General features: G+C 41.0%; 1 protein-coding gene across 1 annotated transcript; it reads right to left on the reverse strand.

Annotated features, from left to right (window-relative positions):
* Window positions 1-4,041: 4,041 nt before the first annotated feature.
* On the reverse strand, window positions 4,042-12,189 carry LOC133763595 (olfactory receptor 10V1-like; the record flags this gene model as incomplete). The annotated part of the gene is made up of 2 exons (XM_062197398.1): window positions 4,042-4,969; window positions 12,167-12,189. Coding segments are annotated over 2 exons (951 nt in total), but the record flags the coding sequence as incomplete, so codon positions are not given.
* Between the last annotated feature and the right edge of the window lie 3,429 nt (window positions 12,190-15,618).

Genomic DNA, 15,618 nt, shown 5'->3' on the forward strand with positions numbered 1-15,618 from the left:
ACCTGCAATGCCACAGTGCCAGCCCCCTCTCTTCTTTCTTTAGAATTTCCACTGCAAAATTATCCCCAACTGTCAGCTGGGAACGCAGTCCCTACCCTTTTCTTCTGTTATCTTCCCATGATCAAAATCAGCATGTCCTTCCCCTTCTCAGCCATCATGGATTTCTTGGTTTCAATTCTTAAATCCCACAAGACTGCTTCTAACTTATCTTCCCCTTTCCCATTCCACCAACCACAAATGAGTGCATATAACAAAATAGAGTCCAATAAATCCTTGTGCACTGTCATGTTGAGTGTAGTTGAATGAATCAATCACTAAACAATCAACGGATAGAATTAATGACTGTCCCACACTCTATAAAAAGCTTACCATCCTACTCAGAACCACATTAACAAGTCCTTTCCCTCCTCACTGTGACCAGTCTATGTTTGTCTTAACAGAATGAATTTTGCTTGGGGTGGCCTTTGGCACAACAGCTAACACATTCCTTGGAATGCCCCATCTCATATCAGAGTTTCTGGGTTCAAGTCCTGGCTCAGCTTTTGATTCAGCTTCCTGCTAACAGGCATTCTGGGAGGAAAAAGGTGGTGGATGAGGTACTTGGGTCCTCCCACTCACATGTGAGAGCCTGACTGAGTCCACAATGCCTGGCTTCACCTGCCCAGCCATGACTGTTGTGGGCATTTGGAGAGTGAACTAGGCACGAAGATATCTTTTGCTCTCTCTCTCTCCTTTTTTTTTTTTTTTTTTTTTTTTTTTTTTTTTTTTTTGACAGGCAGAGTGGGCAGTAGAGGGAGACAGAGAGAAAGGTCTTCCTTTTGCCATTGGTTCACCCTCCAATGGCCGCCGCGGTAGGCGGGCCGATGGCAGGAGCCAGGTGCTTCTCCTGGTCTCCCATGGGGTGCCGGGCCCAAGCACTTGGGCCATCCTCCACTGCACTCCCTGGCCACAGCAGAGAGCTGGCCTGGAAGAGGGGCAACCGGGACAGGATCGGTGCCCCGACCAGGACTAGAACCCGGTGTGCCGGTGCCGCAAGGCGGAGGATTAGCCTGTTAAGCCAGGGCGCCGGCCCTCTCTCTCCCTTTCAAACAGAAAGAAAGCATTTTAAAATGCTTGCCAAAAATGATTACCTTTGCTTTCACTCAACCCACATTTGCACCAATATTCTACCTCTTCTTTACAGGAAAACTGAATTGGCAATGAAAAATTTTCCTGTTACACATATATGCATAGGAACAGAGAAAAGAAACATATGAGATATGTGTACCAGTGGTTGAGGAGGAGGAGGAGAAAGAGAAGGGAACCATAAGGAGAGGGAGAATGAAAAGGGAGGACAAATGAATGAATGAATGTGAGGTCATTATTTTAGAGGCAAACTGGTGGGGAGTCACAGATTGATGCAGAAACTGTTACCTCTGGTGTAAAGATAAGGAAAGAGAAGCTACCAAAGCTTTTTATTTGTAAAGATTGTACTTATTTATTTGATAGGTAGAGTTACAGACAGAGAGGGGAAGAGACAGAGAGAATGGTCTTCCATCTGCTGGTTCACACCCCAAATATCTGCAATGGCCAGAGCTGGACCAATCTGAAGCCAGGAGCCAAGAGCTTCTTCTGGGTCTCCCACGTGGATGGCAGGGGCCCAAGCACTTGGCCCATCTTCCACTGCTTTCCCAGATCATAGCAGAGAGCTAAATCAGAAGAGAAGCAGCCAGGACATGAACTGGCGCCCATATGAAATGCTAGCACCGAAGGTAGAGGCTTAGCCTACTACACCACAGCGCCAGCCCCTTACCAAAACTTCAAACTCCAGCACTTTCCCTAGCATCTTTCCCTGGAAGTGAAATTAGGGTGAAAGAGAAATAATACAGAATGACAGTAAAAAATAAGAATGTGAATAGGAGAGGGAGGAAGAAGAGGGGTGGAAGTGTGGGTGAGATGGCAGGTATGGTGGGAAGAATGTTCCTAAAGTTGTACTTATGAAATGCATGAAGTTTTGTATTCCTTAAATATAAGTTTCCGGAGGAAAAGAAAAGAAAGACACAAGCCCAGCATGTATACAATGTAACCTTGAGAAAGCAGTTAGGATGATCCTAGTTTGATTTGTATCTCATTCCTGGCTTTGCCCCTGCCCAGATGGGCAATGTTTTGGCCTACTGAGGGCCTGAAAACTACACATAGAGATAAATTCAAAGTAGGACAAACACATTGCATATGATGTTGAGGATTATTAATAACTACATTCATTGCCAAATCTCATTTTAAAATCCTGAAGTATTTTCACTTGCTGTATATTTTGATCCTCATAATGACTTCAGAATTTAGATACACTATATATTTTTATCCTCATTAAGGACATGAAAAATATGAGACTGAGAAAAGGACAATGACTTTTCAAAACTAATACAATCCGTCACAGTAGTTAAATTAATATTTCATCATAACTAATAGAGAGGATTTCAAATGCTTGCAACAAAGAAATGATAAATGTCGCCAGTAACAAACTACCAACTACCGTGAAATGATCATTAAACATTGTATACATGTGTCAAAATGTCACATTCTACCTCATAATTATGAATAATTACTGTCAATGAAAAATAAAAATTTTTTAAATGAAAAGAATAAAAATAATAAAAAGGTATGTTCTCAGACTACAATGGAAGGAATTTAGCAAACAGAGAAAACAAAAAACATGACCAAACTCTTAAGGATATGAAAATTAACCAAAGTACTGCTGAATCACCAATGGGCCAAAGAAGAAACCACAAAGAAAATCGGAAAATATTTTGGCCTCAAATAAAAGAAAATACACATCAAAAATTATGACACTGGGGCCAGTGCCATGGCACAGAGATTTAAAACCCCAGCCTAGGGGCCAGCACTGTGGTACAGCAGGTTAATGCCCTGGCTTGAAGCACCGGCATCCCATATGGGTGCCAGTTCTAGTCCCGGCTGCTCCTCTTTCAATCCAGCTCTCTGCTATGGCCTGGGAAAGCAGTAGAAGAAGGCCCAACTCCTTGCGCCCCTGAACCCATGTGGGAGACCTGGAAGAAGCTCCTGGCTCTTGGCTTCAGATCGGCACAGCTACAGCCGTTGCAGCCATCTGGGGAGTGAACCATTGGACGGCAGACCTCTGTCTCTCTCTCTCTGCCTCTCCTCTCTCTGTGTAACTCTGACTTTCAAATAGATAAATAAATCTTTATTTTTTTTAATAAATAAATCTTACCAAAAAAAAAAAAAAAAACTCAGCCTGCAGTGCCAGCATCCCATAGGCACTGGTTAAATCCTGGCTGCTTCTCTTCTGATCAAGCTCTCTGCTATGGCCTGGAAAAGTAGTAGAAGTTAGCCCAAGTCCTTGGGATCCTGCACCCACATGGGGGACCCAGAAGAAGCTTCTGGCTCCTGGCTTCGGATCAGTTCAGCTCTGGTCATTGCAATCATTTTGGGAGTGAACCAGCAGAATGGAAGTCCTCTCTCTCTCTCTCTCTCTCTCTCTCTCTCTCTCTCTCTCTCTGGTTTTATCTTTTGGGTAACTCTGTCTTTCTTCAAAACAAAATTATTTGATTTTGTGTGACACAAGTCTCACATGGAGGTTTATAACACTGAAGGCTTATATAGAAAATTCAAACTAAAAGCCTAATATGTGTTGAAAGCATTTTTTGTTGTTTAAAGCATTTAAAGGCAAATCAACCACCTATACAACATGGGGTAAAGATTATCAGCAAACAATGCAGATGCTGAAGAACTAAATTAATATACAAATAACATCGTAAATTTATGACAATCTGCCTGGAGTTAATACCAATGTAGCTTGAATTGTACATGAATATCATGTCTTTGTTCAGTTTTTATCTGCATCCCTATTATTGTAACAGTGTATATAATTATATATTGCATTGCTATTAAAATAAACTAATACAACCAAGAAGGCTAATAGTATAAAATCAATAACCTGATAGCCCACACATTAACTTGGAAACAGCCTGCCCATGTGTCTCTGCCCAGCAGTGTAGTAGATGAGCGTCCACGAAATTACTGAGTTTAGAGTAGCAAGAACCTCATCATTGCTCTCTTCAAAGCATCCTTAAGCTCTCTGTTCCTCACGCTGTAGACCAAAGGGTTCAGCAATGGGGTAATGAATGTGTAGACCACAGACACTACCTGGCCCCTCTCAGGAGAGTAGCTGGAACTGGGGCACAAGTAGATGAGGCTTCCACATCCATACTGGAGAAGGACCACAGTCAGGTGGGAGGAGCAAGTGGAGAAGGCCTTGTGCCTCCCCTCTGCAGAACGGATCTTCAGGATGGCAGCCACAATGAAGACGTAGGACAGAGTGATGAGCAGGAAGGGGATGGTGAGGACGATGACGCTGACCACAAACAGAGTGGCCTCATGGACCCGCGTGTCAGCACAGGCCAGTCTCATGACAGGGAGGACATCACAGTAGAACATGCTGATTTCCTTGCTGCTGCAGAAGGGGAGCTGGAAGATGAGCACAGTCAGCTGCATGGCCAAGATGAACCCCAGCAACAGAGACCCCAGAGCCAGCCGGACACACAGCCTCCAGCTCATGATGAGGCTATAATGCAAAGGGTGACAGATGGCCACAAACCGGTCATAGGCCATGACAGCCAGCAGAATGCAGTCAGCGCTGCCCAGGAAGATGAAGAAGAACATTTGGGCTCCACAGCCAGGCAGGGAGATGAGGGTGCTCTCTGCAGCCAGGACGCTGGCCAGGGTCAGGGGAGCAATGGTGGAAGAATAGAAGGTCTCCAGTGCCGCCAGGTTTGCCAGGAAGAAATACATGGGGGTGTGGAGACTACGACTGACCCAGATGGTGAGGAAAATGGATACATTGCCACTGATGCTGACCAGGTACATAGCCAGGAAGGCCACAAAAATCAACAGCTGTACCTCAGGAAGTTTGGAGAAGGGGCGGAAGTGGAAGTGGATGGGTCCAGTTTGGTTGGTATCCTCCGTGTGTTCCATGCATTAGGCCTGCTAATGGCACAGGTGCTGCCCCTGAGGATAGACAAACAGCAGGAAGAGAGGCTGCTGCTGCTGCACGATTATTCAACTCCTGGCCTCACCCTTCCTTCATCTCCTTAGTATCTTTACCTCCAATCTGAATTCAGCAACTCATTTCTACAACTACGTTTCTGTTCTGTCACCCAGAACATCATCATGGAAATATTTTTATTGTTTAAATATACACAACACAATATTTTTCATTTTAACGTTTTGCTCAGTGGCATTAACTACATTCGCAATGTGGTGGAACTATTATCATCTCTACATTTCTTACTTTCATCAACAAAACTTTAGGAACCATGATATAACAATTCCCCATTATGCATTTCTCCCACCTCCTAACCACCTCTATTACGCTTTGTTATTACCAATTTGCCTATCCTAGGTACCTCATATAAATGGAATCATATCTGTCCTTCTGTGACTGTCTTATTTCACTAAACATAATATTTTTGAAGGTTTGTCCATGTTGTAAAATACATCAAAATTGCATTAATTTTATTGCTGAACAATCATCATATGTATGCATATATATATATACAGATGCTGCATTTTGTTTATATTCATCTTTTCGTGAACAATGAATTGTTTTCACTAATTGGCATTGTGACTTACAGAGCATGAACACTGGTGTACAAACACATCTTTGAGTCAGCACTGTAATCTTCTACCAAAGTATGCCATGCCCAAATCACAAACCCCTCTATTTCCTTATCTCTGCAGCAGAAACCCAGTAGAATTATCAAACTCAGGAGAGTCCTCAGGTCTCTGAGTCAGCTCTTCCATCTAGTCCTCACCAAGACAAGCACAAATTTCCCTGGTCCCTCAAACCTTGTCCTCTGGTACCTTTTCCCTCATTGACAGTAAATGACCCAGATTCAAACATCACAGAAAAAGAAAGTAATAGGTGCTACTTAAAAGCCACCTAGCAGCCGGCACTGTGGCTCATTAAGCTAATCCTCCACCTGGGGCGCTGGCACACAGGGTTCTAGTCCCAGTTGGGGTGCCAGATTCTGTCCCGGTTGCTCCTCTTCCAGGCCAGCTCTCTGCTGTGGCCCGGGAGTGCAGAGGAGGATGGCCCAAGCCTGCACCTGCATGGGACACCAGGAGGAAGCACCTGGTTTCTGGCTTTGGATCAGCGCGGTGCACCAGCCAGAGCGGCCATATGGGAGTGAACCAACAGAAAAAGGAAGACCTCTGTCTCTCTCTCTCTCACTGTCCACGCTGCCTATCAGAAAAAAAAAAAAGCCACTTAGCACTATTCTCTGGACACATACCATTCTCTCTCTACCTGTGTATCCAAATCACACTCCCATATGCCCCTGTAGACAAGTCTGCTCTGCTGTGCAGTTAATGTGGTCTCAGCTTCCTCATGTTTTGTCTGGGATCTTGCTCCATAACTTATTTCCTCATTCTCCACCTTCTATTCCCTCTCCCCTGAATACAGCAACTTTATCTCTCTTGGTAAAAAGAAGCTCCCTTCAGTCTTCTGTCATCTTCTAACATCTCCCCACATTCTTCTCGTGAGAGCCACTTCCTATTCTTTCCTCAGCACACTCAATCAGGTGCCCATCATATCCCTTTACTCCCTGAGACCTCTCTAATGAAAGTCATCAATGGCTTCCAACCTGCTGAATGCAATAAATAATTCTAACACAATTTACGTTCCCTTTGAAGCTCTTGGCTATTCCCTTTGTTTGCAATTCCTCACCCATGGTCTCTGTGATATTATTCTATCCATGCTTTCCTCCTACCACTCTGGAAAGTCTATTCCCGCCACATGTATAGACTGCTCTTCCTCCTGGTGAGTCATAAGGAGAAGGGTTGGTAGGTATCCTTCAGATGCCCCCTACATCCACCCCCTAGCTTGTTCTGCCCCGTGAGCAACTCGTTGCTAAAGACAGCACCAGAAAGGCTTTTTGACCTGGTAGCTTCTGGTTGGGCTTAGCAAAAGAGAGGCAGAGGGAGAAGAATGAAAAGCACCAGAAAGAAAGGAAGTACATTTTTATCCCACACACACACCACTTCCTCCTCCCTTTACTGCCATGGTTCTAGACCCACAGCTCTGGTTGAGCAGCCCAGCTCCCATGGTTCCAGGTTTTGCTGGACTCCAGTCACATTGTCTCTGCACCTTCTCACATCAGGCACAAGTATGAAAAGAGCTTAACACAATTGCTAGTACTTGAGTTCCATGCCATCCCTTGTACATCCCTAAATTCTACCCTCACCTTTGTAAATGATCCCAACAATACCTGCCTGTTCACAAGGAATAACATGCAGGTGATTTAATGAGTGATTTTTGAAAGTATAAGGCAAAAAAAAAAAATCTAGTTCATTTTAGTATAATTTCTTCATGAAATTTTCTTTCCATTGAATATAATCAGTAGGAATGAATTTAAAGACTTTATAAGGTAAACAAACAACAACAACAAAAAAACATATTCCAGATATACGCACACACACACAAACATCACCACCCATATCTCCTGACACTTGGCCTTGCTCCAATGAGTAAGCCCTTGTCTTGGTCAGTTTGGGATGCTGTTTAAAAATTCCATAGCCTGGGGGACTTAAACAAGGCACATTTATCGCTCACAGTTCTGGAGGCAGGGACACACAAGTTCAGGTTGCTGCAGACTTGGCTCTTGTCCAAAACTGCCAATTGTTACCTCCTCATTATATCCTCACAAGGAAAAGAGAGGAAGTTATGGTGTCTTTTTCTCTTCTTCTGATGGAAAAATTCACCCTCAGGAGGTTACCCAAACCAAATTACCTCCCATTGGCCAAATGTCATTACTTTGGGGAATTATAGCTGCAACATGTAAATTGGGGTTGGGTGGGAGAATACACATTTAACTCACAACACTCACAGACCACAACAGAAGTGAGAAAGCACTTTGCACTTTGCATTCTAAGTTAAAACCAAACCAGCAGAGTCATCAAAAAAAATGTATTTTTGCTCACTTTTGCCATGCTAATGTCTCAAAATATGTCATGACCTTTCTCAATACAAGGACTGTGTTGTTTTCCATCATACAGAGTAACACAAACTTAGTATTCCTGCTTATCTACAGTTTTTTCTCAAATATGCGCTGTGTTTTTGTGTCCAGCATATCTGACTCCCTGCCCACATTGCTAGTAAACTTTTTCTTCCCCTTTCTGGCTGCTGCTTCCTCCTTTATCATCCAGTAGTGTAGAGGTGTTTGGCATAGCCGTGTACAGGTAAGAGGATTAGAATATGGGTGGCATCATGGCAGGCAACTTTCCCTTGAGTCATTTCTAACAGTATGTCGTTCCTTGGCTTTTCAATTCCTCTTCTAGGAGCAGCATCAGGAGCATACACATCCCACCTCTCTGACTAGCTGAGTAGGAAAATGCCCAGCATACCCTCTACCCAAAATATGTGTTTCTATGAATCTACAGGGAAAAGCCAGGCACTAAAAGAGAACCACTGTCTCCAACATAGACCTCATTACTCTTGTAGTGATGTGTTTACTTCTATGTTCATTTGCTGATGCTACCACCTCTATGGACTCTAAATTTCATGAAGGAAGGGACTGAATTCTGACCCTCATTAATGCCCAGGACTGAGAATAATGCCTGGTACAAGGTAATTACCCACTGATGAGAACACCAAAGATTCGTTAAGGGAGATTTACAGAATGAGTGACTCTTATTCAATACCTTCAAGGTGGAAAAGATAATCTTCATTTTTATAGTCTGATACTATTTGGGCATTTCTGACTGCTGCTATACAACTCCTTGCTTTATTAACGTTCAAATAATAAACTCCAGGTATCTTCTATCCAAGGAAATATTTACCCTGAGGAATGTTGGAATCTCACTAATGGGTTTCTTTTACCCCACAGTCCTACAGCTAAAGATTTGGTGAACAAACACAAAATGTGCCCATCCTTTTCCTTAAGGCTTTTATTCTTTTCCTCCTTGTTTTCCTCTCTCACAGGGTGCAATTAAAAAGGATGTTCATTCATTCACTAGTTTGACAAGCACTTATTGAGCATCTACTATCAATGAGGCATATGTTTAAACTGGGAACTAAGTGTAGTGGACTGTTTTCTGGGTCTCCAACACAATATGTGATATTCCCACAATGGAGTGTGGACAACTCTTTCTCACTTTGCTTAGGCCACCCAGGAAATGGTCACACTTCTAAAGACAGACTTAGCCTTCCTTAAACGTCTTCAGTAATGGAATGTCTGTTTTGAGGACTAGCGTTTTATCAGTGTCATTGGCATGAACATTATCTCCCAGAGGTTAAACAAATAGTCTAATTCATTTGGAACTCCGTACAAGGAAGCCCCCTCAAAAGTCAAGAAATTCCAAGATCAGAAGCATTCATTGGTCCATTCCCTAGGTTCAGTATCTCACAGCAGCTTCATCATCCTGATCTTCCCTTTACTCTCCTTGTCTTCTGCCTACAGAGGCTGTCAGCCACATCCTTACCTGAGGCTGAGTGAAGCCCAAGGTGAAATTCTCTTCTGAATATCTTGGGAAACATGGATCACAAACTCCAAGAAACTACTTTTCATTGAAGCAAGTATACATTTAGGAACCATTAATCCTTCTCTGCCTTCTCTTCGCAGGGGAAGAATGTGGGACTTTGGAACTTGCAGGTCAGAATCCTGGGTTCTTTCTCCACTCTCTCTTCCTCATCTCACTTCTGGAGAATTTCCTATCTTCTTTGATTCAATAAAACCCCAAGAGGCCAACTTGGCTACAATTTGACCATCCCCAGTGGGTCAATGTTGACACACAATCAGGAATTGTTTGGGGACACGATACTCTAAGCTAGTTTACTTGCTACTACACTTAGCTATATATTAATCATTGCTTAACTTTCTGTTCTTCATGTTTAACAAAATAGACACTTTTTCTTTATCAAATGAGAGGTTAATTTTGTGTAGTACCTAGACAAATTTTCAAAATCCTTCAAATCTCAGCAAGTATCCCCATTAAATGAAGTGGTATTTTGTCAGACTTGCCTTCCCCTACACTCCTCCAAAGAGGGAAAAGCACTCCATGCTCCATGCCCCATGGTGTCTTTGTGCTCACTGCAATTACAGCAGTTATCATTCTGCTTTGTTTGTTATGATCTTCTCGCTCCACCCCTACTAAACCAGGTCCTCAATGGAAATAACTAATTCTACTACGCATTGCATAGCATCTCCTGATGTAGTGCTAAGCACATAGCAGCTGTCAGATAGTCATTGACTGTAGCTATCTATCTATATGCATTGATTGTATTATTGAACATTTCTTTATTAATTAACCATATGTTATTAAAGACCCTACAACATTATTTATAAATAAAATGGTTCACACAACTGCTGATATTGGTCCTGGTAAAGAATATTATAAAATGTAGAGGATAACTTTTTCCAAAGTTTAGCTAATCGTGAAAACTTTCATGATATATGTTTTATTTCTTTTTTTGATATAATTTACTAACATTTTCTGATATTAAATGCAACCCACTCATTTTTTGTTACCTAACAATTTGTATTGCACTAGTTACACAAGGATAATTCAGGTCCATGAGGAAAACTGAATTAAAAGTAAATTTACTTTGGTGCAAAAAAATGAAATCCATGCATAATTTCTTAATAAATGCATTTTCTATGAGCTTTTGAAATGCTCTTATATATATATGATATATATCATCACTCAACTTTAAACAATTACAAAAAAACATTAAAATGTTCATTAATTTATCACCTAAAAATTTCACTTTGAATATGAGTAGCTCCCAAACTTTGAAACCATTATTGAAAAGAACATTTTCAGGGATTGCATAAGAGTGTGTGATAGGGAGAGAGACAGAAATGGAGAGAATTTTTCAAGAATTTGTAAAAGCAATCTTGAAAGAAAACCATAAAGCAATGCCTGAATAAACAATGTCTAGCCAGTTGAGAGTCTAATTCAGTATATCCTGTTCTGGAACATATTTCAGGAAAGTATCAGTAACTGGTCAAGTATCCATGCAAGACCAACTTAAATCATTTAGAGCAAAAACTGCAAGTTGCTGTCCCACTTGCTACAAAAAGACCGTGGGTGAGTTTTCAGAGGGATTGTGTTTGGTCATTTTGTTACATGCCCAGCGCTTCAGAGTGTAACACAGCATAGTAGCTTGTACACTTGGCTTGGAATAAAATTTATCTGGAATCTTCATTCTTTCCATTAGAGCCAGAGCAATAATTGTCTCTAGGTGACACCAAAGGCACTATTCACAGTATTTTAAGAATTCTTGTTGCAAAACTACTTTTAACCTTGTTTTTGGTTCTTTCATTAAATTCTGTATTTCTCACCCCCTCCCATTTCCATTCTCTCTCTCTCTCTCTCTCTCTCTCTCTCTCTCTCTCACACACACACACACACACACATATCATTCATTCCATCTTTCTACTTGCTGCATTTAATGTGCCTTTTACCGTATAGGTGCAAAGTAAATATGTTTTCAAGAGCTGTAGGGAGAAAAAATCTAGTGACTCCTTACAAGCAGCACCAGCCCATGGTCATCTTCTAGCCCTTCAACTAGAATTTGATTCCAGGGAGTCTGGAAGACAATACAGTATCCAAGGAGGCCACAAAGATATTTCAGTATCAATGCATTTTTTATTCAGGATGCTCTCTCAAAATTCCACAGTGGTTCGCTGAATACTTCTCACCAACCCTACCATTTCAACCTGGTTTTCCCAATTGCAACCACAAGCCACCATAGGCACAGTAGGCAAGTGTACTGTGTCTCTATGGCAGAGCCAGCAAATCTTATAAACAGAAGCCTTGACTAAAACCTACTTCTCCCCTTTCCAGGAAGCATAGAGATGCTCCAGCCAATGTTATGTGTTTCAAAAGTCTTTGTTTTCCTTACTGAGAGCTAAGATCAAGCATGGTGATAGGTGAATTTCACTATCAAAAATTCATTCAATTACTGAACTGTTTCTATTCTTATTTCAAGCTTTTTAGCTTCTGGGTCATATTTAACTGAAGGAAATAGAACCTTAAGATATTTCTAAAAGGATTTATGCTCATTGATTGAGTAAAAGTTTCAACTTTTTATATGTTTATATCTACAGCCTGATTTCTATTACAAAAGACTTATTTCATTCATATCTATAAGACTATTTTACCTACAGGTGGTCACAAACATAAGATGGTACAACTCACAATTTTATGAATTTATTATAATGATGCAAAAGCAGTAAGAATTCAGTAAAAAACATACTTTGAATTTTTTTATCTAAGTACTTCTTATGACTCTTCTTTTCTTTTTTAATTTTTTAGAAATCTTTTGTTTAATGAGTATAAATTGCATGAGTACATATTTAGGAATGCAGTGATTCTGCCCACCATACCTGCCCTCCTGCCCCTACTCCCTCTCCCCTTCCTCCTCCCTCTCCCATTCCCAGTCCCATTCTCCATTATGATTCATTTCTAATTAACTTTACACACAGAAGACCAACTCTATACTAGGTAAATATTTCAACCATTTGCACACATGCACACACTAAATATAAAAAAACTGTTTGAGAACAAGTTTTACAGTTGAATCTCACAGTATGACTCATTTAGGACAGAGGTCCTGCAAGGAGAATAAGTTCACAGTGACTCCTGCTATTAATTTAGTAATTAACACTCTTATATATGACATCAGTGATCACCCAAGACTCTTGCCATGAGTTGCCTGGGCTATGGAAGCCTTTTGAGACCAGTCTTCATCAGCATTTGGACAAGGCCACAGCAAAGTGGAAGTTCTCTCCTCCCTTAGGAGAAAAGTACATCATTCTTTGATGGCCCTTTCTTTCCACTGAAGTCTCATTCACAGAGATCCTTCATGTAGAACATTTTTTTGCCACACTGTTTTGGCTTTCCATGCCAGAAATGCTCTCATGGGCTTTTCAGACAGAACAGAATGACTTTAGGGCTGATTCTAAGGCAAGAGTCCTATTTAAAGTGATTATCATTCTATAAGTCTGCTGTGTGAACTGCTTCCCATGTAGGAACATTCCCTCCTTTTTATTCCTATCTATTCTTAATCCTAGACACTAGATTTTATTTATATAATCACTTTAACAGTTAGTTCTATCTATATGATTACTTTAATACTTAATTTGGTCACTTTAACACTTGAGATGGCATTTTTACCACTCAGCTTAATGGGATTTGGGATCCCATAGGAAGTTCTTAAACTACACACTTAGAAGTAAGTCTGTAAGCATATATGCAGAACTATAGAGTTTTACAGTTACAAATTTCCCCCTCCCGCTCTTCTTTTCACTCTTATTTTTTGCAAGATCTATTTTTCAATTGACTTTAACACATATAAATAATTCTATGTTAGGTAAAGAGTTCAACCAATGGTATTAGGAAAGAATAGAGAAGAGAAGAGAGGAGAGGAGAGGGGAAGGGAGGGGAGGAGAGGGGAAGGGAGGGGAGGGGAGGGGAGGGGAGGAGAAAAATAGAACTGTTCAAGTGTTCTAAGTGTCAGTTTCACTTTTTCAGGTTTCCTTTTAGGTACTCTGGTAGTTCTTACAGATCAGGGAGAACATACAGTATTTGTCCCTTTGGGACTGGCTTATTTCACTAACTATGATATTTTCTAGAATCATTCACTTTGTTGCTAATTACTGGATTTCATTTGTATAAAATACTGTGTAGTATTCCCAGGAGGACATATCCCATAATTTCTTTATCCAGTCTTCAGTTGTTGGACATTCAGATTGATTCCATGTTTTAGCTATTGTGAATTGAGCTGCAATAAACATGGGGGTGCAGATACTTCTTTTATTTGCTGATTTCATTTCCTTGAGTAAATTCCCAGGAGTGGGATGACTGGGTCATATGGTAGAACTATATTCAGATTTCTGAGGTATCTCCAAACTCTATTCCATAGTGGTTTTACCAGTTTACATTCCCACCAAGAGTGGATTAGAGTACCTTTTTCCCCACATCCTCACCACCATTTGTTGTTTGTTGATTTCTGTATGAAAGCCATTCTAACTGGGGTGAGGTGAAACCTATTGTGGTTTTGATTTGCATTTTCCTGACAACTAGAGATCCTGAACATTTTTTCATGTGTCTGTTGGCCATTTGGATTTCCTCTTTTGAAAAATTTCTGTTAAAGTCCTTTGCCCTTCTCTTAACTGGGTTTTTGTTTCGTTGTTGTGCAGTTTCTTCATGTCTTTATTTATTCTGGTTATTATTCCTTTATCAGTTACATAGTTACATAGTTTGCAAATAATTTCTCCCATTCTGTCAGTTGCCTCTTCACTTTCCTGACTGTTCCTTTTGCAGAACAGAAGCTTCTCAATTTGATGTAATCCCATTTGTTAATTTTGGCTTTGAGGCTTGTGCTTCTGGGGTCTTTTCAAAGAAGTCTTTGTCTATGCCAATGTCTTGCAGGGTTTCCCCAATGCTCTCTAATAATTTGATGGTACCAGGTGATAGGTAGGTTTAAGTCTTTAATCCATTTTCAGTGGATTTTTATGTAAAGTGAATGATAGGGATCTTGCTTCATACTTCTGCATGTGGAAATCCAGTTTTTGCAGCACCACTTGTTGAAGAGACTGTCCTTGCTCCAGGGATAGGTTTTAGCTCCTTGGTCAAATATTAGTTGGTTAGGTGTTTGGATTGGTTTCTGGCATTTCTATTCTATTCCATTGGTCTATCCATCTGTTTTTGTATCAGTATCAGGCTGGTGTTTTTTTTGTTTTTGTTTTTTTTTTGACAGGCAGAATGGACAGTGAGAGAGAGAGACAGAGAGAAAGGTCTTCCTTTTCCGTTGGTTCACCCTCCAATGGCCGCCACGGCTGGCGCGCTGCAGCCGGCGCACCGTGCTGATCCGATGGCAGGAGCCAGGTGCTTCTCCTGGTCTCCCATGGGGTGCAGGGCCCAAGGACTTGGGCCATCCTCCACTGCACTCCCTGGCCACAGCAGAGAGCTGGCCTGGAAGAGGGGCAACCGGGATAGAATCCGGCGCCCCGACCGGGACTAGAACCCGGTGTGCCGGCGCCGCAAGGCGGAGGATTAGCCTAGTGAGCCGCGGCACCGGCCAGGCTGTTTTGATTATAATTGCCCTGTAGTATGTCTTGAAATCTGGTATTGTGATACCTCCAGCTTTTTTTGTGGTATAAGATTGCTCTAGCTATTCGAGGCCTCCTGTGTTTCCTAATTAATTTCAGCATCATTTTTTCTAGATCTGAGAAGAATGACTAATATTTTAATTGGTATTGCATTGAATCTGTAAATTGCTCTAAGAAGGATGGATATTTTAATAATATTGATTCTTCCAATCCATGAACATGGAAGTTTTTTCCATTTTTTTGTGTCTTCTTTTATTTCTTTCTTTAGTATTTGATAATTCTCCTTGTAGAGAGCTTTAACTTCCTTGGTTAAGTTTATCCCTAGGTATTTGATTTTTTTTTTTTTTGTAGCTATTGTGAATGGGATTGACCTTAGTTCATTTTCAGCCTTGGTTTATCTCTGTATAAAAAGGTTGTTTTCTGTGTATTGATTTTATATTCTGCTACTTTGCCAAACTCTTCTTTTTTTTTTTTTTTTTTTTTTGAC

This window comes from Lepus europaeus, chromosome 7 (genome assembly GCF_033115175.1).
Source record: "Lepus europaeus isolate LE1 chromosome 7, mLepTim1.pri, whole genome shotgun sequence".
NCBI lineage: Eukaryota > Metazoa > Chordata > Mammalia > Lagomorpha > Leporidae > Lepus > Lepus europaeus.